Source organism: Labeo rohita, chromosome 3, assembly GCF_022985175.1.
Source record: "Labeo rohita strain BAU-BD-2019 chromosome 3, IGBB_LRoh.1.0, whole genome shotgun sequence".
In the NCBI taxonomy this organism is placed as follows: domain Eukaryota; kingdom Metazoa; phylum Chordata; class Actinopteri; order Cypriniformes; family Cyprinidae; genus Labeo; species Labeo rohita.
Genome location: NC_066871.1, coordinates 23270964 through 23297663, shown reverse-complemented (window position 1 = coordinate 23297663; position 26700 = coordinate 23270964). Strand labels below are relative to the sequence as shown.

Sequence of the window (26700 nt, the reverse complement as noted above, 5' to 3'; positions counted from 1 at the left end):
CCGTGAAGGAACATGAACTAACGATGCACAACTGTATTTTCATTAACTAACATCAACAAAGATGAATAAATACTGTAATAAATGTATTATTTCTTTTTTGTTCGTCTTAGTTATTTAATACATTGACATTAATTAGTGGAACCTTATTGTAGTGTTCTTGTCTTTTACTTTTTTACTTTTTAGTTAAACATCTGCCAATTGCAATCAAAAATAGTAACTATTCTACTATTATACACACACACACACACACACACCCACTGAATCAGACGAGAAACACACATGACATTAGGATATTCATGTGGCCTTTAACCTTAGCTGATCATAAATATTCTACATTCGGATAAACTGCTATTTTCTTGGTATTCTTTGGTACCACTGAAACTTTATTTGGAAATGCATAAATGTTTAAAAGAGAAGTGAAAGAGATGAAACGCTTTACTACGATCTTGTTTAGCAGGGGTGGCCAATCCTGAATTGATTTCAGAGAAAACCTGAAAGTGAAAGGATTCCTGGAAATGGGCGGAGTTAGTTCGCACTATATGTAGGCTAGTGGTTTGAAAGCGCCTGTCAGTTCATTCTGACATTGGAACGAGCAGAACGCGAGTGCACGGGGTTTGTGTCGTGCGCTGAGGAAATCTCTATCGTGATATAACGGTGGAATAAATCAATGGGAGTTCAAAAAACCCTGATTTTGGAAGCGGCGACGAGAGTTTGTCAAACGGAAAGTTGTACTGACTGCTCGTGGAGTTCACATTCGCTAAGACGGTAAGATTCTAGTTTTACACGCAACTAAACTTTACTGTTAAAACGGTTTAACGGACCGTTTTTTTTATTTAAAAGTTTTAATATGCGCCGAGGGCGAAATTTAAGAACGGTTTTGTTTGTTTACGTTATAATGTAACGCGTATTATAGAACGTATAAAGTAAACTTTAGAATTTTCGAATGTTTTGTATACTGTAGCGATGTTAAAATAAAAAGACTTAACGCTATAGAATAAAAGTTTTGTAACAAACTTCAACACTAAACGCCTTTGTAATAAAGTGAACAGGATTAGTCATTTTCACAAATAAATCCAGATGAGTGAATCCCGATTGCGTCACTATCTATGTTGCCATGAAACAAGCGAGTTTATTGCATCCTGTGTGAGGTTCAGTACACCATGTGATTGACTCGAAAAGGCCACTGATGAACTGTGTTCTTGCTCTTCAACAGACAGATGAGTCTCATCTAGATGACCTTCCTGTGGTACGGTATGGAAGACCACACCGGTTGGTCTTTCCTATAGGATGGTGGCGCACAGTTCAGTGGAAGGGAATCAAGGCACTGAAGAACCCCAAGCAAGGACAGAAGCCTCCCCAGAGGTCTCCCAATCCCAAAGGCCCAGGCCCAGGCCCAGCCAACAGACAACGGCTTTCCAGACACATTTCAGGCCGTTCAACTATGCCAGAGACTTCAAGACCATCGCAAAGACCACCTCGATGCTAGAGGAGAGTGGCTTCTATTGGGGTCCCATGACAGTGGAGGAAGCGCATCAGAGGCTGAAGAAAGAGGCAGTTGGAACTTTCCTGATCCGGGACAGTCGTCAGAGTGACGTTTTCTACACGCTGAGTTACAAAGCCCAAAACGATCCTGTCAGTGTCCGGATTAACTTCAAGAATTCCAAGTTCAGTCTGACTGGCAGCAAGCAGACTTTTGACTGTCTTTTCAAACTGCTGGAGCACTACATCAGTTCCCCGAAGAAGGGCCTCGCCAAGCCCTTAAGGAAAGAACCGGTGCCGTCCTTGCAGCAGCTGTGCCGCACGCGGATTATCCAAACATGTGGTGGAAAAGACATCGACAGCATCCCTGTGCACCCGATCCTCAAAGACTTCCTCCATGCCTTCCCTCATCCACTATGAAGACGAGACTCATTGCATTAAAGCGCTGCTGGAATATTCTGGAGATACTTGATGGACTCCTCATGGTCCTGCTCTGTTTTAGGATGCAGGAATCATACTGTAGCACATTCTGGAATATCAGTCTTGAACACTGCAAGTTTACATTGTCTGTGAATGTTTACACTATTTGGGAATATTGTGTTCCTTTGATTATATGTCTGCTATGCAGAAAGATATATTTCAATATAGTACTTTTTATAAAAATAATAAATATATTTGTAAACAACTTAAAACATCTCAATTTTACTTCATTTGTTGGGGGAGTCATACACTTGGAGTTTTTTGATATGAAAAAAAAACCCATCTACTTTAGTCATCAAACAATTGGTTTAAACTATTGCATTTTATACAGAAAATGGGTTTTTTAAATTAAATTTAAAAAGGTGAATTATCTAAAACATCAAATAAAAAGTTTAGTAATTTTCAGAATTAAACCATGCAGAAAATAACTTTTTAAGTTTTTGTTAATTAAACTAATAAACTAAACAAAGGCGTTTTCAAATGATATAAATGCTTAAATGACTAAAGGCAAAAAGTTTCCCACAAGTTGAGCCTCACCCTTGTCTAACAAGATTCAAAAATCGTATCTCAGCATAATCTGTGCCTGTGAAAACTTGGCTTTTTCTTAGAATCTGACATGCCATGTTAAAGCTATGGTATATTTTACTAGATTACGGTCTACCAGCGTAGCTACCTGGATTCCTGAAATGACAAAGTCAGGGACTTATAGGAAGTTAAGGCCAGACATTCTGTTCTGAACTAGGCTGATTAATCTAGGTAGTAGCGTGGTTGAGGGGCGGAGCTGTGGTGACCGTAAACTGCTTATGGCTCAGACAGACATTTACAAGAAATGAAGTGGGTTGTGAGGACTGATGGAGTGTGACGGGGAGGAGCCTGTGATCTCCAGAGACGCTGGTAGACGGTATCAATAAAACACTGCGACACATCTGACAGGCTTACGCAGAAAAATGACTAAGAACACAACAATACTCTGCATCAGGGCTTCATGTAAACTTCAGATCACTGCTTGGAATTCCAGTTGAGGCTGAAGGAAGTGATCTGCACTGCATAGTCATCAGATAAGACTGTGACGATATGTAACACTCTGTGTTTTATTTTGTGTCATACCCAACTCTGAAAGATTCTCCTCAGTAGAATAATGGGAATGAGCTGTTTTTTTTGGCTCGGTGTAGAGATTCGAATCAATCATTAGCAAAACATGTCAAAGGTCAAAAAGCTTTATTACAAGTAAGCTTATCTCTGAGAGGGGGGGAAAAAAACCTTCCGGATTCTAATGAAATCCTGTTATCGTATTGTGGAAGTGAGGTCGCCCGTTTGGCTAATTTATCAAGGGATTTCCCTTCACTGCTCTCAACACAGATTAACGATTAACTATGTTTATTTCACATGCGAATTTACAAATAGGAAACTATTTACTCAGAAAATCGAACTGAGAAGCCTCTTTCGATAGGTCAGATAGGTCGCTGAGGTTGACTGCGTGAATTGGTTGATGCGATACCGAGTTAATCAGTCTATCTTCCCTCGCCCTCCTGTAGTGATTAATACACATGAAAGCACAGTCACTTCCAGGAAAAGAGACAGTTGTGTTTCCCTGAAGAGCCCCTAATCTACACTGCATCTGGCCTCAACTTACACAAACATATATGTGTACACACATATGTGCACACTCCAGAAATGTGTATTTCCTTTTGGAACCACAACGCTCCCCTCCTAAACGCAGACGCTGACTGATACACACACACATACACAAGCCTGTGTGGGTAATCTGTTCATAGAAACGGCCCTGGTTTGGGCATTGAGAGCTCAACCTCAAGCCATCCATGCAGAAAGTGGAACTTTCAAAAAAAAAAAAAAAAAAAAAAAAAAAATTACAGTAAGTACAAATACATTTAAAAAAAAAAAAAAAGTTATATATACTTAATAAAAAAATAAAACATGCATATTTAACAAGAGTTCTTCTCTGCGGCAAATAATAGTTTTGTGAATAAAAGAAAAGACAAAAAGCTCCCATTTGTGGCAAATCAACTTTTTAAAAAACATAAGTTCATATTTGTGTCAAATAATAGAGTTTTTTAGAAGGTAAACAAACATTTTCTTTGGTTTAATCTATTTCTAAATGAAAAGGCGGTTGCTATCCTCATGCACTACACCAAACCTACTCATTGACTACCACTGCTTTGGAAAGTCATTACACATGATCAAACTGTAATTTTTTTAATCTATTTATGGTTCTGATGCTAAAGCCCCCTGGGAGTGGTTTTTGTAAATTGACAGTGTTTCAGACCACAAAGCTATATTCCAGGAAGGCGAGTGATACGGCTACCCACATAATGGTTACTATGACAACACTCATCTCTTGCCATCCCACATCAAGGTAGAAGGTCCCCATGGCCTCCACTGAGAATATGTAGGCAGGGCTTCCAATTCACTGATTCACAGAGATAAGCGTGTTTCACGCTAACAGCACACAAAGACCACCTTTTTGTAATCTCCTCGCCCCTTTTCCATACACAGACAGGCGGGTTTTAGATGGTTTGATGTTTGATATTAGTAAGAAAATATTTTGTATTACCAAATGTATGGTCCTTATGATCAGTTTGCAGCCCCCTATGGGCGGCGAGGAGATACTTCAGGGCTCCAGTGACATGCTTTTGACCTGAAAACCAACAGTGTGCATTAAACAAAATACAGTATTAAAGGTGCTAGGGCTGCAATGATTCCTCGATTCAATTTGAGTATTCGATTGTAAAAAATCGCATTGCATTTTACCCGTGTCAAGTAATCGGCAAAATATAGGAAGTGGCGCATTTCACATATTAAAGCCCCTTTAATGTTGTCAATATTAAACAAGGATTAGTTTAATATTTAATATAGACGTCCGCTGCAGGTATTTGTTATAATGTGTAATGTACATTAGTTCTATTGTTTATAATAAATTATGTATTTTAACAGTTTGTTCAGTAAAGCCATATGATATTTTTAAGGGCTTTTTATGCCTTTAATGAGACAGGATAGTGGAGAACTGACAGCAAATCGTTGGGTGAAGAGAGGGGGCGGGATCGGCATCACCTCAAAACGGGAATTGAACTCGGGTCGCCGTGAATGCAGTGGCGCATTAACTACTAGGTTATCGGCGCCAACAATAAAACCATAATGATTGTTGCCTAATTTCTATTATATACGTATTTTAAGTCATTTTAAAGGCTATTGTTCACTTGGGTATATTTTTATTACTAAAAAAATAAACAAATGATAATAGTTCGATTACTCGATTAATCGTCAGAATAATCGACAGATTACTCGATTACCAAAATAATCATTTGTGACAGGCCTAAAAGACGTGATGGCGTGAGTGAGTGTACTTACTTTGATAAAGAAAGGAAACTTTGCTTCCTTTGCTCCTGTAAACAAACGTTGGTTTTCACGAAACTCACAGGTGCATGCGCAACGCCATCATCCTACGTCATCCGCCTGGAAGAGCTTCTGTGATTAAAGTGATTATTATGTTTTAGATATGGATGTTTTTCTTACAAAAACACATCGTTTCACTACAGGAGACCTTTATTCACCCCCCGGAACCGTGTGAGGCACGTTTTATTAAGAATGGATGCACTTTATTACACTTGTTTTGGACTGTTGAAGAGAAACACCCACCTATTGCCATGTTAGAGCTTAGAAGCACCAGGATAATATTTAATAGAACTACGACTGGATTCGTCTAAAACAAGGAAGTCACATACATCTAGGATGCCTGGAAGGTGAGTTAATAATGGATAAGTTTTGATTTTTGGGTGAACTAACCCTTCAAAGATTTATTATCGTAGTATGAAGCATGGTGGGAAGCGACACAAGGGCGCTGGCGGGATTGCTAATGAGAGACAAGCGCGACACATGGCCTGAAAACAACAGAGCTTTTATTTTGACACAGTTGTCAGCTTCCGCTCCTTCCGGTCATGTGTATGTGGGGTAAAGCAGGAAATCAAGGGTGTATGACACTATTACCAGGGAACGCAATGACAAGGGACAGGCCAAAGCCACTGGAAGGCAAGTCTGCAACCCAAAAAAGTGCAATATCTAATGCTAACGCTGCGGCGCAAAGAAGGAGACCAAATGCTGTTGTTTAAAATGGATGTCAATGGAGGAGAGGCTTCACTATGCTGATTAAACAGCTTTTTTTTGAGGAAACATCATTTATTAAATCGTCAGCCTATCGGCTAATTTTCAACATGTTTGCACTAAACAATAGATTTGGATTGAACTATTTGTACCGTTTACACCGCACCGAAAAAAAATTGTTTTATAAGAGAAGATAAGAGGTGAGGTGAGCTAATCATAGACTAAAGACCCAGGTAAACAATGAATTAATCGTTTCTGTTTCTTATAGCATTACAGTTTTGTCTTGTTTGTAGTGTGATCAGCGTTTGTGTCAGCAGTAGATGTGTTAGGGAAGTAACACGTAATATTATAATTATATTTTGCTAAAATGAACGAAATGACTCGAAAAAAGATTCGTTCATTTTTGCTGAACGAGACTCAAAGGTCCGACTCGGTGAAATGATCCGAACTTTCCATCACTACTATGAATCACGTCTAAGTTCATTGTCCGTGTACTGAGTATGGAGAAAAAACTCCATCTTATTTTCTCCTACAACTTGAGAGGAGGACATCGTTATACCTTTTTGTTCGTAAAGTGTTTACAAGTGCAGGGTGATGTCATCAAATTCGTTGGTCTGTAATGTTGAAAGTGAAAGACTGTACGTTTTAAATGCTTATAAAATAAGAGTTTGTCATTGCTTATAGATAACCTAAAGGCTAACATATTCATACCAAAAGCCTTCAGTTTTTTTTTTATTTTAAGTCACAAAACATTAAAATTTAGTAGTTAAAATATACAAGTATACAACACCAATAATGATCATTTTAATGGTTTTTGCATGGCAACACCCGCAACAATCTCACCAACTCATCTATTTACAGTGAAATTCAAGGTGCTGTATTGTGGCAAGTCATATGGCTCTTCTCAGGCAAATGCCGTGTAATGCAAACCACAAGCTAGTGAGTGTGTGTTCTTTAGAAATAACACCCCTGTGATGCAGGTTTCAGCAGAAGGCATGAGACAACTATCAGCACAGGCTCCTGGAACGAGACCTCTAGAGAACACACCAGTGAGTCTCTCATGAGACCTTCTCTGGGCATCCACATATAGTCACTCTTAATAAGCTGCATATCAACCTGTTTCTCAGACCAGATAAACCACATTGAAGATAACGTTTGTTCATTCAACAGATGCTTTTATCCAATCCAACATATCTGAGATGACCTTCACAGCCTAATTTTTCACAGAAACTCTCATTGTCATCATATCATAGTGAATTGAAAGCAGCTTATGACTTACTGCATGACATTCAATTTTAATAAGCAGAAGTGGGACCCCTGAATTACTTAGATTGTTGCTTTTTGTTTGCTTGTTGTGCATTTCCTTGAACTAGGAAGTGAGGGTGGTGGTCATGTCACTAGGCTAATAAATGAACAGATATCACATTTTTCTCAGTATCACAAAGATCCATCACTGGTTACTGGAAAAGCAATAATAAAAAAAAAACTTCCATTTAAGTGTTTAACAAACGACTGCATGGAAAATCAACTAAGAGAAATAACTTCAGAATAAGCGGCCCACTTCACACAGTAAAAAAGTTACCTCAAACTTAGTTTTTATATTTGCAATTTCCCCTCCCACAGAAATGTGGCTTTGTCATCACAGTAATAACATATGCATGCATTATTGTTATTTTAATTAAACCAAGGTTTTAACGAATCACAAGTGGAACCGGATTCCAGCCAGATTTCCCCTTAATCATCAAGAGACCCAAACACAGAGACACCCACCAATTCTAGGAATAAACTAGGCTTGGTGATATTTCACCAGAACAGGAAATTTGCAAATGTATTTTGACAGAATAGCTACATACTGTTGAAGTCAAAATTTTACACATTCCAAAATACACCAAAATAAGAGGAGTCATACAAAATGCATGTTACTGTTTATTTAGTACTGACCTGAAAAAGACATTTCACACAAAAGATGTTTATATTAAGTCCACAAGAGCAAATAATAGTTGAATTTATAAAAATGACCCTGTTCAAAAGTTTACGTACACTAGATTCTTAACTGTGTTGTTATCTGAATCATCCACAGCTGTGTTTTTTGTTTAGTGATAGTTGTTCATGAGTCCCTTCATTGTCCTGAACAGTTAAACTGAAGGTTCAAATGCTCACTGATACTCCAGAAGGAAAAACGATGCATTAAGAGCCGGGGGTGAAAACTTTTGAACAGTATGTGTGTACAATTTTCGTATTTCGTCTAAATATATATATATATATTTTCCATTTATTACTGCCCTTTAGGAGCTACAGAAGACATGTTTCCCAGAAGACAAATAAGTTAAATTTACTCTGATCTTTAAATTAAAAAAATCTTCACCTGCTGAAAAACCAAAGAATTTGTGGTACCTGAAGGATTTTTTTCTCAGGAACAGCGGGCAGTTTATCTGTTTAGGACGAACAAGGGACTTATAAACAAATATCAGTTAACAAAAAAAAAAACAAAAAAAAAAACAGCTGTGGATCATTCAGATAACACAGTTTTAAGAATCAAGTGTATGTAAACTTTTCAACAGGGTCATTTTTTAAAATAAATTCAGCTCTTGCTCTTGTCATTTGTGTCTGTACGTCATTTGTGAAATATCTTATTCACTAAATAAAAAATAACATGCATTTTGTATGATCCCTCTTATTTTGGTAAAATAATTGGCATTTTGCAGGTGTATGTAGACTTCTACTGTATAAACAGTGTGAGAAGAAAGATTTTATGGCAGATGAATGTTTTATGAGCCGCTTCATTATGAAACTCACTTAAAAGAATAACAAAAAAATAAGACGACCAAAATGTACATCAGAATAATTTATTGCATGACTTTGATAGCTCCAGTTGGTAAATTAATTATAACATTAGATCAAAACAAATCTTTACACTGTGTACAAACTATGACACCCCTCGTTCTTGACAATGAAGTTAACCTCAAAATACTGATATATGCAGAAGTAATCGTATTGCTTTAAAGGTTATAATTTACAAACTCCGCCGATAAAGCTTAAATCAAAAATTCCTTGAAATAAAAAAAAAAAAAAGCGCCCAGTTATGGTTACGACACATTTGCATCTGCACCACACCGCAGGAGTGTGTGGATCCCTTCTATGTGCTGCAGTCTATAAACTGAAAATTAATTTTCCATTTCAGTCCATTAGTGATGGTAGTCCAACTACTTGAATCTGTAAGTGAAAGAAATAAGTCTTGAATTACTGTTATTGCACACCAAAGTAAAACGAAACCACAAATACGTCACACCCAGCTTTGACTACGTGTGTCCAGCACAAGCTCTTGATGACCTCTAGAATATTAAGTGTTAAAGAACGTTAAAACGCACCTGAAAATATGAACGAGTTGCCTTAAGCTTTAAAAAGGGAAGAGATCACTTCAGTGGTACTTAAAGCAGTAACTACGTGAACAAAAACAGGTATATCCATCCTGTCTGGCAACAGATTTCAAACAGAAAAAAAAACGTGTGCAAGTACGGCAGTGACATAAATGCTTAGGAATGAAACTTAATGACATCAGGTTTGTTCACCTGATGAAAAAACGTGACTGATATCAGTGAGTCAGCGGTTTTTATACAAAAAGGCTTGATGGTGCAAGAGTTCATGGGTTGAATGATCTTAAATGCAGTGATGAATTAAAAAGGGTTAGTTTAAGCTCTTATCTGTTTCTTACAATCTCCAAAGAATGACACAAAAGGGCATCGAATGTTCAACCAAAACTAAATATACCTTCAGAAAAGAGCACCGCTGGACAGACCCAGAAGTCTTGGTACATTCCTCAGTGTTAAGACTGGTAAAATCAAGCGGGCTTTCCCCACCAACCAACTCAAATACAGATTTATACAAACACATCCTTTCCTCGCCATCTGCTCGGTATCATAAAAGCATTCGCGCACACACCCCAACAGTCGCACACAATCACAAAACAGTCACAGATGCAGAGAAACAGCTGGATCACCTCAGCACCAGAGCAGAAAGTATAACTCACAACACAGAAAAAAAGACTGTGCTTTGAGCAGCACTCGTGACAAACAATAATGTCATTGTTCTAAGAGTGCCGCTTTTCTCAGAAATGCATCATGGTCTGGATATAAAGAGAAGTACGGTAACCGCTGTATTGACACAGTCGGCAAACACACAAGAGATACAACTGAGGGTCTGAATCACTAAAGCTGAGGCATGTGCAAACTAGCTTAACTAGCTTGTGTAAAACCAGAATCGGTCACGCTCACACTGAGTAATTGACATTAACATGCGTCTCTTGCTTTAGTAACCTGGCCCTCGTTTTCTTAGTAGATTTTAGTTTTAGTAGCACTAGACATATCAGTCTATCGCGGTCTCCTCCTCCAGGTCTGGGTTGTCCTCTTGGTCGACCGTGACGCCTATAGAGTCTGTCTCGGGCTGACTCACAGGTTCCTCCCTCTGAATATGCATCAAATCCTCAGTTTCTGCACTATGCAATGGCCTAGACTCAGGAGATGGTTCATCTTCTTCTGGAATAATCGAAATATCCTTCCTGTTGTCTTGAGACTGTGTGTCCGTCGCCCCCGTGCCATCGTCTTCCTTTTGGCTGGCAGCAGCCGTCTCTTCCCCGTCTACCGAAGCGTCATCCTGGATAGAGGACTGGGTGCTGAAGGAGCGCAGGCGTGGTGGGTCGGCGGGAGGCAGAAGGGTCAGGGAGTCGACGCTCAGCGTTTCCGCATCATTGTCAGACAGGAGGGAGATGGTGGGCTGTGGTGCAGGGGTGAGGCTAGGCGCTAGGGCGAGTCCTGAAACAGGGAGAACAGGGCTGGTGAGTTCTGCACATGACTTATGGCGATGGGGGTGGGAATTACACACATGCACATACTGAACATACAAACCAGACAAAGGGAGAATGGCAAGCTGTGTTTAGGAGAACAATGTCAGCTTTGTAAGGCTGTTTGTACTGTGTGTATGCTTGTGATTTATAGATAAATGTGAGAGATAAAGGAGTTTATTAGTTTTGCTGAGATGTTTGGTAGGGAGATAGGATTGATTGATGGCTAGATACAGATAGGTACAGATATAAGACAGGTGGATGGTTAGATAGACTGTTAGATAAATGGAGAGATAGATCAATAGATGGTTGGATGGACTGATAGATTACTACTTAGGTAGGTGGACAGGTAGATATGTGGACAGATGGCTGGATAGATAGAGACTGAAAGAAAAATGGATGGTTGGATGGATTGATAAATGACCATATGACAGACAGACAGACAGATAGATAGACAGATAGACAGATGAGACAGACAGACAGACAGACAGACAGACAGATAGATAGATAGATAGAGAGATAGATAGATAGATAGATAGATGAGACAGACAGACAGACAGATGATAGATGGATAGATAGATAGACAGATAGACAGATAGATGAAAGACAGACAGATGATAGATAGATAGACAGATAGATAGATGAGAGACAGATAGATAAGACAGACAGACAGATGATAGATGGATAGATAGATAGACAGATAGACAGATAGATGAAAGACAGACAGATGATAGATAGATAGACAGATAGATAGATGAGACAGACAGACAGACGGATAGATAGATAGATAAGATAGATAGATGAGAGACAGATAGATAAGACAGACAGACAGATGGATAGATGACAGACAGACAGATAGACGGACAGACGGATGGACAGATAGATAGATAGACAGACAGATTGACGGACGGATGGATAGATAGACAGATACAGACAGAACGATATATACAGACAACGATAGATGTATAGATAGATATAGACAGAGAGAGAGAGACAGAGAGACAGACAGACAGATAGATAGATGAGACAGACAGATGGATAGACAGATAGATAGATAGATAGATGAGACAGACAGATAGACAGAACGATAGATGATAGATAGACAGACAGATAGATAGATAGATGAGACAGACAGACAGACAGATAGACAGACAGATAGATAGATAGACAGATGAGACAGACAGACAGATAGATAGATGAGGTAGACAGATAGATAGATAGATAGATAGATAGATAGATAGATAGATAGATAGACAGACAGACAGATAGATAGAACGATAGATAGATAGATAGATATAGGCAGACAGACTGACGGACGGACAGATAAATAGACAGAACGATAGATATAGATAAACAGACACACAGATACATACAGATAGACATGTCTTTCTGACAGATAGACAGACAGATGGACACAGACAGACAGAAAGAAAAATACAGACGGATACAGTCAGACAGATATAGACAGACAGACATATAGAAATAGACAGATAGATCGATAGATAGACAGACAGAAAGACAGACAGACAGACAAACGTAGATAGACACAGATAAATACAGACAGACATATGGATTAGTGTTGTCAAAAGACCCGGTACTTCGGGACCAAGTCGGTACTAAAAAAAATTAAATGTTACGGTATCAGGTTTTCTTAAGTACCGGTGGTACCGAGCACCCGGTCAACCCGGTTCTTGCTGCGCTATGCGAAAAGTGCGAACTGCACAGTTGCGTCTTCTTCATAAAAGCACAAAGACACAGCGACCGGCGGCGCTGCTGATGCGGCTGCTCTGAATCCGCTTGTTGAAAAGAAAGGAGGAAGGAGCCACGTGTGGAAATATTTTGTATTTGCGACTGATGACAAGGGCAACATCATAGATCATCAGAAACCCATTGCAAACGGTGTCATCGAAGTTCTCTCTCAAAAGGAGGAAATGCATCGAACTTAATAAAACACCTCAAAGACCGACACCCAGATTTAATGAAAGAGTTAAAGCAGGTAAGTTTTCATTTAATTTTATACTATTGTATTTATCGCCATTTGCTTATTTAATCGTTAGCATAAGCGCGGCTAATGCTAACGCGAGTATTAGAATAAACTTTTTATTAAGTGCTTAATGCTCCTATAGCGTTTATTTAAAAAAACAAAAACAAAAAAAAACAAAAAAAAAAAACAGAACATGATTGTCTACTATTTTTACACACCTGAGGCTTTTAAATGACCTGTGTACCTAAAATATGTGTGTTAGAGAACAAATGTACAGTTAATGTTTATAGCCTTAAAATCGGTCCATCAGAAAAGCAGTTCTAGGCTATGAAATATAGTTTGCGCAGTTTGATTAAATAAAAGTACAGTCAAATACAGTCCTGTATAGTTTGGTAAAAGATACCATTCATTAACATGACTTAATATATTATCTAACATCAAGTTACAGTGAGTGAACATTAATTAATGTGTGAATGTTGTTTTATACAAACATTTGATCGTTCATGTTTGTTCATTGTGCGTGAAATAATGTCAACAGATATAACTTTTAATTTAAAATAAATTATGAATACATTTTGAAATTAAGAAGAATAATTGTTATGTAACACTTGTTTAAGTCATGTTAAATGTTATCTTTTTGTAAAGTGTTTTTAATGCTACAGTTTCCGTCTGTGTAACATTGATATCTTACACTCAATATAAGTAATCTTATCTAACTTTGTTATAAAAAGCTGAAGTTTGTTATTTACTGAAAAGTTAAATATAAAGTTCTGTTTAGCTGGTGTCAGTCTAATATTGCATTTAGTCAGACTCAGCCCATTGTTTTACTGAAGTATATTATATTTTCCTTTTACAGCTGCAGGCTGAAGACGACCACGAACCAAACTCCTAAGCAGACAACGGTTCCACATGCTTTTCAGCAGCAGAAGTACGACAAAAACTCACCTGAGGCAAGAAAACTGAACCGAGCTGTTGCTGAATTCACATGTATGGATTAAATGCCAGTTTATACAGTGAAAAATGGGGATTCCAGCAAGTGCTTCATCACCTCAGCTCAAAATACCAGCTTCCAAGTCAAAACTTTGTTTTATTTTTGTTTGTTATAAATAAAAATAGTGTGTTGTTCAATTCATGTTTTTGTGTTTTGATTTGGTACCGAAATTGGTACCGAGAACCGTGGATTTTCACTGGTATTGGTACCGAATACTGAAATTTTGGTACCGTGACAACACTAATATAGATATAAACAGATAGACAGACAGATGGATACAGACAGCTGAATACAGACAGACAGACAGACAGATAGACAGAACGACAAACAGATGGATAGATAAGTACAGACGGACGGATATTGACAGACAAATAGATGGATATATGCAGATAGGGGTGTAGATAACAGAATTCATGCCACAAGTTAAAGAATGCTTATGGATTAAGCCTAGGAGGGAAGAGGGAGGGGCATCAGACATGTGAAGGGTGAGACAGTGAGTCAGACACGTGTAAAGTGTCTCTGTTAAAAAGCTCTCTGCCAACAACACGAGTATGAATGTAAATGGAGGAACCTGAATGGCAGCGAGCCTGGAAGTGACAGGATAAAGCCAAAAAACAGGATACAACGTTTTCTCATTCAGGAGTGGCATTAATTCACAGAGCCTTTGGATTTCATTAGCTACACCACGCTTGCTAATACCATGCACTTTTCAGAAAGCTTTTTACAGTTTCTACAATGCTGGTTATACTTACAAATGCTAATCACTATTCAGATAAATGCATTCTAAAGCTTAATTTAGCTCATTTTTTGCTCTTTAATTGCAACACTTTGACTCATACAGACATTAAACAAACAAATCAGCTATTTTTCAGTTATTTCAACTAATCTCAATTTTCTGAGCAGTATTATATCAGGCTTACCAAGTACACACACACACACACACACACACACAAAAAGCTTTAGTTATTAGTAGCACAATGCAAGTCACTGGAAACTAGGAAGGGGCCACTCTGCATAGTCAATCCATGTAAAAGCGTCACACGGACATGCCTGTTACGTGTGCATGGAGCTCTAAACCCACTCTCCACCGTGCCTGTCATCCTCTGACAGAGAAAACACGCACCTTCGGCCTTCCCTGCCAGACCTGACTAGAGAACAAAGGTACAGATCAGTACGCATCCTACTGACAAATGCATTTAGCATCTAATTTAAAGCGTAACCTACAGCCAAAGGATATTATCAATTAGCTTAACATGCAAAGCACACTATTTTATGTCTACACAGAAAAAAGCAGGATTATGGGAACAGTTTGATTTAAAGGATTATGTCACTTCCAGAAATGTCCTAACAATTCACTCAACCCCATGTCATCTAACATGTTCATGTCTGTCTTTCTTCAGTCAAAAATAAATTAAGGTTTTTGGGGAAAACATTCCAGGATTTTTCTACATATAGTGGACTGCAATGGGGATCAGCGAGTTAAAGATCCAAATTGCAGTTTCAGTGCAGCTTCAATGGTCGAGGAATAAGAATCTTGTCTAGAGAAATGATCAGCCATTTAAAAAAAAAAAAAAAAAAAAAAAAAAGATAGAACGATGTTGGACAATTTTGAAGTTAGAGGAGAAAACGATCTGGAGTTTTTCGCCCTATCCTACCTTTTTTGGAACCAGATGAAGAACTAACCATGCGTGACCTTTCCAACATGATTACATAATGAGTGAAGAATCGCAGAGCTAGTGCATGATGAACATTTGTGGTTGAAAAGTATATAAATTTTTATTTTTTGAAGAAAATGACAGATCGCTTCGCTAGATAAGAGCATTATTCTTTGGCTAGGATCGTACAGAGCTCTATGAAGCGGCACTGAAACTGTAATTTGCACCTTTAACCTGCTGATTCCAATTAAAGTCTACTATATGGAGAAAAATCCTGGAATGTTTTCCTCAAAAACCTCAATTTCTTTTCGACTGAAGAAAGAAAGACATGAACATTTCGGATGACTTGGGGTGAGTAAATTATCAGGAAAGTTTTATTGTCAAAGTGAACTAATCCTTTAAACACAATAGTTCACTAAAGTGCATTGTTTAGCACTCTAGCTCCAGGCACGGATGCTTATGCTAGTTATCTGGGTTCGAGTCTAGACTGCAAAATGTCTTGATCCTATTCCTCCTATGCCCTCAACCCATTTTACTACCATAATGGGACATAAAGCAAGGCGGGACAAGATTTTTGAGGGGCGTAGCATCTTTTTTTTTTTTTAAATAAATGTACTCCTGTATCGTGCACAATAGAGTAAATGAATGTCCACCCACTTATTGAGCAACACTGATTCCATGCATTTTTCCCACAGGGGTTTTAAAAGAGTCTTTGTTTAAAGTGTTATAAGGACCATCTGCAAGGTCAGTCACAAAATTACAAACTTTTAATTTAACAATGCAAACGACAATCGACTTAAAAATGCAGAAATATAAAACACTTTCTGATTGGTGGAATTTTCTGCAGCATAATAGGCAATGTAGTTTTTCACCACAAATTCAGCTGTTAAACATTTATCTTAAAAAGCAGTTGAAATAATGCAGAGATTGCTTCAACAAAAGCGTATACCACTCAAAAGGCTTATAAGTTTTTACTACTGGAACCCCATTGTTGCACTCGATATGACCAGTAACGTGCTTTACGGAGGTAAAAAGGGGACGGCTGGATTTCCTGTTGACTTTAACTCTATGCAGTTTGAAAACATGCAACCACTATGTGGTACATGTCTGTTATGACAGAGACCGAGGGAGAAATGGATGTCTGTCTCACCACAAATCCACACCTTCAAAACAATACGTCATTTGCTACTACCGCTGCTGTTTCTAAGAACTTCTCTACAAAGATGTGACGCCCCACGAGGCATTAACTAACATTGAATGTGGTCAGCTCACACTGCTGCACTCGGGCATTTGTGACAGTGCCAACTTGTTTCATTGACTTCAGAAGACTGTTTGTCCAAAGAACTCAAGATGATTATTAAATGATATGGACAGTTTCACCTCAGACAACCCCAAAAGGTCACTATATTTCAAAACAGATCATCACAGTGATTCAGAGAAGAGAAGGAACAGAGATACATAGTGAAAGAAACAAAAAAAGCCCATGACCGTATTAGTTAAACGCCCCCGCACACAAGACAGAAATCTGTAGGAGACTTCACAGAGGCCACAAGACTCCACTTCTCTGTTCAGAGAATCAGCCACCAGATTGGTTCCTGGGCTCTTGTTGTGTGAAGACTTCGTGAGCTTTCAGGTCTTTCCAAAACCACACCTGACCACCAGCGATCTGCTGACAAATGCAGTGTAGGAGGCAGAGATAGATAGAGCAGAAGCTAAATAGACCTCTAGAGATGAACAAAGACCCTCAGAGACTCTTACTTTACCCAGCAATCAATTCAATTCCTAAGAGGTCTTTTGAGGGAATATTTAGCTGGTAGTCATAAAATAGTCTTCCATTTAAACATCTGCTTGACCACAGTTTACCAGGAAATTCAGGTCTTGCTAAATTTGAAAGGATTGGCAGCCTGACAAGTGCTCAAAGGGAAGAAGTCAACATGAAACACATTTAACCATGTTTACATGCACTTAAAGAATTAAAAAAATAATTTGAGTGTATGTGAGGCTTTGAGCTTATAGTAAAATAAACATGGTCTTAACACACCAAGAATGATAAGTATAAACATAACCACATTAGCGTGCATACCTACAGACGATAACGTTGTTTATTATATGTAAACGCTTTAGTTACCTTCTCTGCTGCTTTAAATGCTTGAGCTGGGAAAAACATTCTGAAAGTGATTCCAGCGAAATTGTTTCTGTGTGTCATTACTGTTATAGCTGTGGACTGGACTTCCCTAAAATGTTATAGTTACTGTAATAGTTATCATTCCTGGTGTGTTCAGGTCTGTCATCTTTAATTACTACGTTTATAACACTGCAGAAGCAGTTCATAATCTGCATTTATAGGGTTGCGACAATAAAACTGACACTGTAAAAGTGGAACTGAGATATCGGCAGGATCCAAAATTAAGACTCGCCAAGCGCTAAATGAATATGTTAACAAAGCCAAGGTCATGGGGTTTGATTCCTAGCATGAACTGCTAAAATGTACATCTTCACCGTAAAAAAATGACTGTGATTTTAACGGTAAAAGACTAAAAATGCTACAGTAAAATACTATTAATTGGGTACCGGTAAGTTCCCCTACTATATGAACAACTGTATTGGACATTCCATGTAATTTTATGGTAGTATACCGTTTTTTAGAGGTACAAAAAGGACGCATAATTGAACGTAAAAGGATGTATAATTACAGTGAATAACCGTAAACTGTCATTTCCAGAATTCCATGCATTACATTTGACATTTGATGTTTTTTCCGTTGAAATAACGATGTTTCTTCTTAGTTTTTTTAGTTAAGTTGTTTACATTAGGGTTGTATGTTACATCTATTGTTGTTAAATTCATTTTTAATGCATTATTTCAGTTTCATGTGTTACCATGATGGTGTTTAGTGTTTTTTGTGCATGACACTGAGCACCTCCTATACATATTAATATTTAAAAGCCGCTTGTGATGGGCTTTGATTCATCATGTGACTTTCTCGTCACCATCTGCTTTTGGTGGTTATCAGTGTATTAAAAAGGTACAAAACAGATTTCAGTACTTCAATAGGTTGGTATATTAATATTATATCAGTTAATGCAGTTACAGTATTTGAATGTAAATTTAAGTTAAAACCGTAAAACCTAAAATGTTTCTACCGTACTTTTTACGGTAAAATTCTGGCAACCACAGCTGTCATTTTTTACTGTAAATTTCACAGATTTTTTTTTTTTTTTACAGTGTATTATATAGAGTGAAAAACTGTATTGGACATAACATGTAATTTTATGGTAGTATACTATTCTTGTACGTAAAGAAAGTATAATTTACTGTTAATTGACATTCCCAGAGTTCCCTGTGTTACATTTGACATTTTGTTCGTTGAAATAACTATGTTTCTTCTTAGTTTTTCCTTATCAGTTGTGTACATTAGGGTTGTATGTTACATCTGTGTTGTTAAATTAATGTTGTCATGATGGTGTTTAGTGGTTGCATAAATGACACAGAGTATCTTGTAAATATGTTCATATTTAAAAGCTGCTTGTGATGGACTTTGATTCATCATTTGACTTTCTCATCACCACCTGCGTTTGGTGGTTATCAGTGTATTAGAAAGGTACAAAACAGATTTCAGTGCTTCAATAGGTTGGTACATTAACATTATATCAGTTACGGTATTTGAATGTAAATTTAGGTTAAAACCGTAAAACCTAAAATGTTGCTACCGTACATTTTACGGTAAAATTCTGGCAATTACAGCTGCCATTTCTCATCACCACCTGCGTTTGGTGGTTATACAGAGGTACAAAAAAGATTTCAGAATTTCCATAGGTTGGTATATTAACAATACAAGTTAATGAAATTATGTTATTTAAATGTAAATTTAAGTTAAATCCGTAAAATTTAAAATGTTGCTACCGTATTTTTTTTACAGACAGTAAAAATCTGGCAACCACAGCTGCCAGTTTTTTACCGTAAATTTTAGGGGTTTTTTTTTTTTTTTTTTTTTTTTTTTTTTTTTTTTTTTACAGTGTTGTGTGCAACGCAAGTCGCTCCAGATAAAGCATCTGCTGAAGGCATGAATGTAGATCACAATGCAATTATTTACAAAACATCTGATCTTATATTAGATCTGTGGAAATGCATAAAACATAGATATAAAAATACAGGGAACAAAATCACTGTTTGGCGACTGCCTAACAGAAAGACACACGATGCAAGAAACAATGACATGCACTGAAAATGCAGGAAAATTACAAAAAATGGGCGATGTGGCAAACAAATTAATTTTGGACCCTGGATATCACATTGTCTGATCTACTGTGAAAAAACCCCAAAACAAAACTGATTGCGCAAACTGCTTCTTTGCAAAGAGGGTGTTTATGTAGCACCGTGAATGAAGTGTTCTGGGATTGCAGTGAAAGCAGTTGGTATTAAAATAGGGTGGTTAAACAAAAGAAGAGAAGGGAGTGACGTATGTGAGAACGTGTGTGTTACCTGTTTGACTCTGTGTGATGGTGTGTGTGGATGCGCTGCTGGCTGTGACCGAGTCAGAGGGGCCGCTGGGGGCACTAGAAGGAGGTGAGGTGGAGGAGGCTGAGGTGGGGTTGTGCTGGGCAATGTGAGCCACTGCAAAACCTGGAAAGCAAACACATGGGCACATGCAAATCGCTTAGACACTGACAAACCTGGTGTCACTGAATGTCCTGGCATACTTTCTGTACCAAACCTGATTACTGACAAAAACAAGCTGGAACTGTAGTGGGAAAAAGCGAGTGGGAAAAAGTACAGGTTTGAGCTTGGTCATTACTTCTCTATGATCAATAACAACCTCCAATCTTCATCCAATTAGAACATAATAAAAATTAAGATATGCCATATACACTCACAAATACATACCTTTACTTGCCTATTAATTAAAGACTAAATTATCTCATTCCCACATTTTGGTAGAAATTACCTTAATTACCATATGACTTCGATGTGATCCACCGGCAGACTATGAACAGATCAGGCTTTTCAAAACACTTGGCATCAATCCAAGAGTTCTGGGAACCACAATCTCTTTTACCTGAACCAACAACACGTCATCAAAAGGGACTGAGAGACAGCTATTAGTCATCCATTTCCCTATACAGAGAACTCACTTTTGTGAAATTAAGAACTACCACAATCCTACCCAAATCTGAAAGCATCGATACATTTTGTAAATATTAAGAGATTTGATGGGATTTTTTCTTTGCAATGAGGGGGCTTTTGGAATAAATAAATAAATAATATATGCAATATGCAATATAAACACATATACATACATATATATATATATATATATATATATATATATATATATATATATATATATATATATATATATATATATATATATATATATATGAATCTAAGATTCTTACAAGGGTTAAGATATTTTTAAGACCAACAAGATAACATCACTGCTGAAGAACTGCTACAATGCTACCTTCAATCATTCCTTCCCCCCCCACTGGTTAAGCTTTCTTATTTTATGTATTATAGAAATCTAGTAAATTGTCGAGTCACCCAAACCACTGCTAATCCAAATACAGCAAGGTCAAACATATACATATAAATATATATGTAGTCATTGCACTTAAATACACATTAAACCACATTAGTTTGTGAATTACCCACTGGTCTTGAACCAAAAGTCTAAATAAGGGTTGAAGTATCATGACTGCTCAGAATCACAGCTGTTAGAGAGGAAGTATTACCTAGAAACCTTTTTCAGACAAAACAGAACTGTGACTTAGAAAAGCACAAGAGAAATTCTGGGGAAAACAAAATTAGGACATGCAATGATTGAGAATTAGTCAAATTTCTGTGCACAGAGAGAAGTGAGTGAGCAAGTCCCTTCAAGTTCAGAAATAAAAAATGCAAAAGGGGCAAATGTTTCATAACATATATTAAATATATCTTAGACTGTAACAGAAACAGGAACCTCTGATGCTGTGAGCTGCACTTTCCTCTAAAACAGAAACTTTATATTGAGACTGCAACCAAAGAAATAAACATTCAGAACTTAGCAACAACTGTCAAAATTAGTTTTTTTTTTTTTTTTGGGGGGGGGTTTAAGTTTTCTTTTTTAATCTTTTATGCTTATCAATGCTGCATTTACAGTTGAAGACAAAAGTTTACATACACCATGCAGAATCTGCAAAATGTTAATTATTTTACCAAAATAAGAGGGATCATACAAAATTCTTGTTATTTTCTATGTAGTACTGACTGGAATAAGATATTTCACATAAAAGACATTTAACATAGTCCACAGGAGACAATAATAGTTGAGTTTATAAAAATGGCCCTGTTCAAAGGTTTACATACACTTGATTCCTAATACTTAATACTGTGTTGCTACCACAGCTGATCCACAGATCCACAGCTGTTTTTTGTTTTTTTGTTTGTTTGTTTTTTGAAAGTTTTTTTTTGTAAAGTGATAGCTGTTCATGAGTCCCTTGTTGGTCCTGAACAGTTAAACCTTTTTTAAGCATTTTTGTGTTGAACTTTTGAACCTTTTCCAGCAATTTTGAGATCCATCTTTTCACACTGAGGACAACTGAGGGACTCATATTCAACTATTACAGAAGGTTCAAAAACATACCGATGCTTCAGAAGAAAACACTACGCATTAAGAGCCGGGGGGTGAAAACTTTTGGAGTTTAAATATCAGGGTAAATTTAACTTATTTTATCTTCTAGGAAACATGTAAGTGTGTTCTGTAGCTTCCGAAGGGCAGTATTAAATAAAAATATGATATTTAGGCAAAATAAGAAAAATGTACATCATCTGTTCAAAAGTTTAGACCCCTGGCTCTTAATGCATTGTGTTTCCTTCTGGAGCATCAGTGAGTGCTTAAACCTTGTGTAATAGCTGCATATGAGTGTGAAAAAAATGGATCTCAAAATCATACAGCCATTGTTAGAAAGGGTTTAAAAAAAATACACAAAAATGCAAAAAAAAAAAACAAAACAGAGAATTTGTGGGACCTGAAGGATTTTTCTGAAGAAGAGTGGGTGGTTTAACTCTTCAGGACAAACAAGGGACTCATGAACAACTATCACTAAACAAAAAAAAATAAATAAATGCGAAATATCAGGTCAGTAGTAAATAAAAAATAACAGGCATCTTCAACTGTACTTGATCAAAAAGATGGTAAAATGTTGCAACTTAAAATAAATGCTTTCTATTTTAATATATTTTAAAATGTAATTTATTCCTGTGAAGCAAAGCTAAATTTACAGCAGCCATTGTTCAAGTCGTCAGTGTCACATGATCCTGCAAAAATCATTATTAATATGCTGATTTGCTGCTCAAGAAACATTTCCTGTTATTATCAATGATGATACTAGTGGTGCCAATTCATGTTTATTGTGGAAAAAGACATTTTTTTTTATAATTCTCTGATAAACAGAAAATTCAAAGGAAAACAACCTGCAGAAATCTTTTCTTGTTTACTGTCACTGACTGCTATTTTTAATCAATTTAATGCAACCTTGAGAAGCATTCATTAAAAAAAGAAAGAAGCTTAAAGGAGAACTCCACTTCCGGAACAACAATTTATAAATAATTTACTCACCCCCTTGTCATCCAAGATGTTCATGTTCACGTTCATGTCAAAGAAATTATGGTTTTTGAGGAAAGCATTTTGAGGATTTTTCTCCATATAATGGACTTGGTGCCCCGATTCTGAACTTCCAAAATGCAGTTTAAATGCAGCTTCAAAGCGCTTTAAACGATGCCAGCCGAGGAAGAAGGGTCTTATCTAGCGAAAAAAAAAAATTAGTATACTTTTTAAGCTTGAAAACAAAAGCTTGCGTAGCACAGGCTCAGGGATGCACGTCCATGATGCTACGGATCACGTCTAAGTTCATCGTCTGTGTACTCTGGCTCAAAAAGGTAGAGTATGGTGAAAAACTCCATCTTATTTTCTCCTACAACTTCAGAATCGTCCGACATGTACCTTTTTGTTTGTAAACAGCGTTTAACTTACTTGCACGTCCTTAGTCTTTCTGCGTTCGCTTTGTAAACACTGGGTCTGTAGTTCCGCCTACATTCTGCGTGACCTTTTCGGCGTGATTCAATAGTACTTAGCGCCGTGAACGTGCATCCCAGAGCTAGTGGTACACAAGTGTAAAAAGTTTTTTTTTTTTTTTTTCTGAAAAAAAAATAACCGATCGTTTCGCTAGATAAGATCCTTCTTCCTCGGCTGGGATCGTTTAGAGCCCTTTGAAGTTGCATTTAAACTACATTTTGGAAGTTCAAAATCAGGCACCAATGAAGTCCATTATATGGAGAAAAATGCTGAAATGTTTTCCTCAAAAACCATAATATCTTCACAACTGAAAACAGAAAGACATGAACATCTTGGATGACAAGGGGGTGAGTAAATAATTTGTAAATTGTTGTTCTGGAAGTGGACTTCTCCTTAAAAAAAAAAAATTGAAAATATGTAACTGTGGATAACAGCTGGCCACTTGATCTTCTTTGATTTCCTCCTTAATCATTCACACATTTACCTGGAACTTTATCTACAGATGCGAAGGCTGGGCCGCGTCTGGACTGGTCATAGAAACGGAAAGGCAGAGATGAAGCAACAGATGGTTGGCTGAAGCCCAGCACCTCTGTGGAAGGCTGAACAGGAAGGTCCAATAGAGCTGCAGGATGATTGTTTATGGAAAGAAGGGAAGGGAAAAATAACATGAGGAAAAAAAAAATGTGTGATGGATCTATGATTTAACTGTTCTCTAGCTACACACTAAAACTAAAGATTGTAACAAGATAAAAATCTAAGCTAAAGGGAAATTCCATGTCTCTGGGATTAAACTTATTGCACCTGGCATCCATTAATTCGAAATGTTTTTCTGGCCAGTTAAAGTATAACTAAAGTCCAACTAAAATTACCCTATTCACCCGCCCCCCCATAATGTTGCACAACAGCTTAGTCTAAAAGAGTATCATCTATAAACAGAAGATACAAGCTGCTGTAAAAACAGTTTTGCTTCAAGCTTTGGCTTCAAGGCAAAACTGGTAAGCAGTCAAGACCTGACCTGCTATCCGCTGCATTTTCATGCGTCTGGCCTGGATGCGGCCCTTGGCTAGTCGCTGCTTGGCGATGATGCAGCGAATATGATCCGCAAAAATGAAGTTAGCCTGCAGGATGGGCACAGGCTTGGCGTGAGGGTTAGACGTGGGCTTGTGTATGATGATGTTTAGAGCCCTGCTGTCATCTTCTACTCCTGAAACCTGCATGTCCTGTGAACAAATGCATTAGATTAAAACAGGGTAAGAAACTGAACACTGTTCTCTAAGACTTAAGGTGCAACAATTATTTTATCTACCTCATTATTTTTTTTCAGAATGTATTTATTTTTTTAAGAATTCATTCACTTTCAGCGTCTTTTGGGAAATGTCTGCTGAGAAATCACTCCCCACAATAATAATTACTTCTGTCATCAAACAGCTGCACCTAATTTCATAACTGTTGTGTTGACAAGTAGCTGAAAGGAATCACTTAAGACAAAGTCTTGCTGTAGGCAAATACGTTTCCATGTAGTAATTTACTTATCCTATTAGGTTTTACTCACAAATCTTAAGATGCCAGACAGAGGGTTACAAAGCAACACATTACCAAATAATGTGTGACCCAGGACCACAAAACCATAAGGGTTAATTTTTTGAAATTGGGATTTATACATCATCTGAAATCTGAATAAATAAGCTTTCCATTGATGTATGGGTTGTTAGGATAAGACAATATGTGACCCTGGACCACAAAACCAGTCTTAAGTAGCACAGGTACATTCATAGCAATAGCCAAAAAAAACATTGTATGGGTCAAAATTATTGATTTTTCTTTTAAAGTGCTCCTGTTATGCCTTTTCAAATATGACCTTTCATGCAGTGCGTCATGTAGCTGTATGTGAACATAAACTATCTACGAAGTTGTGAAGCCGACAGTGCACGATACATAAATTTATTGTCTATCAAAAAAAGAGTCGGTTCACAATTGCCTGAACGAGTTGTCAGAATCTTTTTCTGTTACGGCCACACATCACGAAGTAACACATCTGCATAATGTCCGCCCACGTTCTGCGTCGCAAACAGTTTGCCCGCCCACAAACACAGTAAAATTTCCATGTGGTTTACGTCATGTTGAGAAGACGCTGTATCCTAAGTACAATGCGGGATTCACCAAAGGCTTGCTCTTAAAAGATGGATCAGTGCCCAGTTTATTTGGACTGGCTTGATCCTCTGAACCTCTACCTGTAAGTGTGATTAATAATTGATGGTTGTATTTTCTAGTGATCGTTCAAAATATGAAGTTGTGTGTTATGTCGTGCAACATCTTGGATGGCATGGGGGTGAGTAAATTATCAGGAAATTTTTATTCTGAAAGTGGAGTAATCCTTTAAAACTTGTTGCTCTCATGTAACATTACTCTGTATCATGCAAAATACGTATGTAGTTGTGTGTGTGTTGTGTTCGCTCCGTGCAGCTCGTAAATCTCTGGCTTACCGGCTGACAGCTTTATCTGTTCACTCGCTATTGTCTAGAAATGTGTCGATGAATAGTGAATGTTTGTTACTTGAAGTTCTGATAAAGAATAGAACAATATGTTGGTGTACAAGCTGCAGTGCTTTATCAATATGTTTCTGCATTGGGTTGACGCATATACTATGGTCTTGTTGTTTACCACCGAGTTGTGGGCTAGAGTAACGGTGATGGGCGCTCCGTGTTTGAAATTCACTGCACGCAGTAACGTTAAACCAATCACAAAAGACTGGGTCATCGGACCAATGACTGCAGATTAGTGTCACGCGAAGGAGTGGTTTGGACAAATGATTCGTTTTAACAAACCGTTTGGGAGTCGTTGAGCAAATAAGGTAAAAAGAAATGCATATTATAATATGTTATATAAAAGTGTTTTTTGACCTTGCATGCATGTAAACTTCTTGTTGGGGGCTCCCAAAACCAAAATATGAACCTTTTATAATCCATAATAGGGGCACTTTAAAATCATTAGGATATTAAGTAAAGATCATGCTCCATTAAGGTATTTTGTACATTTCCTACCGTAAATATATATAAAAAATAAGTTTTGATTAGTAATATGCTTTGCTAACAACTTTATTTGGAC

General features: G+C 37.4%; 2 protein-coding genes across 7 annotated transcripts in view; one reads left to right on the top strand and one right to left on the bottom strand.

Annotated features, from left to right (window-relative positions):
• The first annotated feature begins 560 nt into the window (after positions 1-560).
• On the top strand, positions 561-2174 carry socs1a (suppressor of cytokine signaling 1a). Its single transcript, XM_051098035.1, has 2 exons — positions 561-765; positions 1214-2174. The coding sequence occupies exon 2, from the start codon at positions 1288-1290 to the stop codon at positions 1897-1899; it is 612 nt and encodes a 203-aa protein (XP_050953992.1). The 5' UTR covers positions 561-765; positions 1214-1287; the 3' UTR covers positions 1900-2174.
• Positions 2175-8907: 6733 nt separating this feature from the next.
• Positions 8908-26700, bottom strand: part of clec16a (C-type lectin domain containing 16A) — a 68856-nt gene continuing 51063 nt past the window's right edge. For 4 of the 6 annotated variants that reach the window (XM_051100972.1, XM_051100964.1, XM_051100968.1 and 1 more), the window contains 4 exons: positions 24611-24815; positions 24080-24217; positions 20025-20165; positions 8908-10883 (listed from right to left, as the gene is read on the bottom strand). In XM_051100972.1, coding sequence (XP_050956929.1) covers positions 10438-10883; positions 20025-20165; positions 24080-24217; positions 24611-24815 — 930 coding nt within the window. In that variant the 3' untranslated portion in view covers positions 8908-10437. Of the gene's footprint in view, positions 10884-15860; positions 17212-20024; positions 20166-24079; positions 24218-24610; positions 24816-26700 lie in introns of those variants that run through there. The other 2 variants (XM_051100976.1, XM_051100982.1) reach the window with 2 other exon arrangements.

What these genes read in the sequence shown, in the direction of transcription:
- socs1a (XM_051098035.1), top strand. Translation starts at nt 1,288, where the DNA reads ATGGTGGCGCACAGTTCAGTGGAAGGGAATCAAGGCACTGAAGAACCC.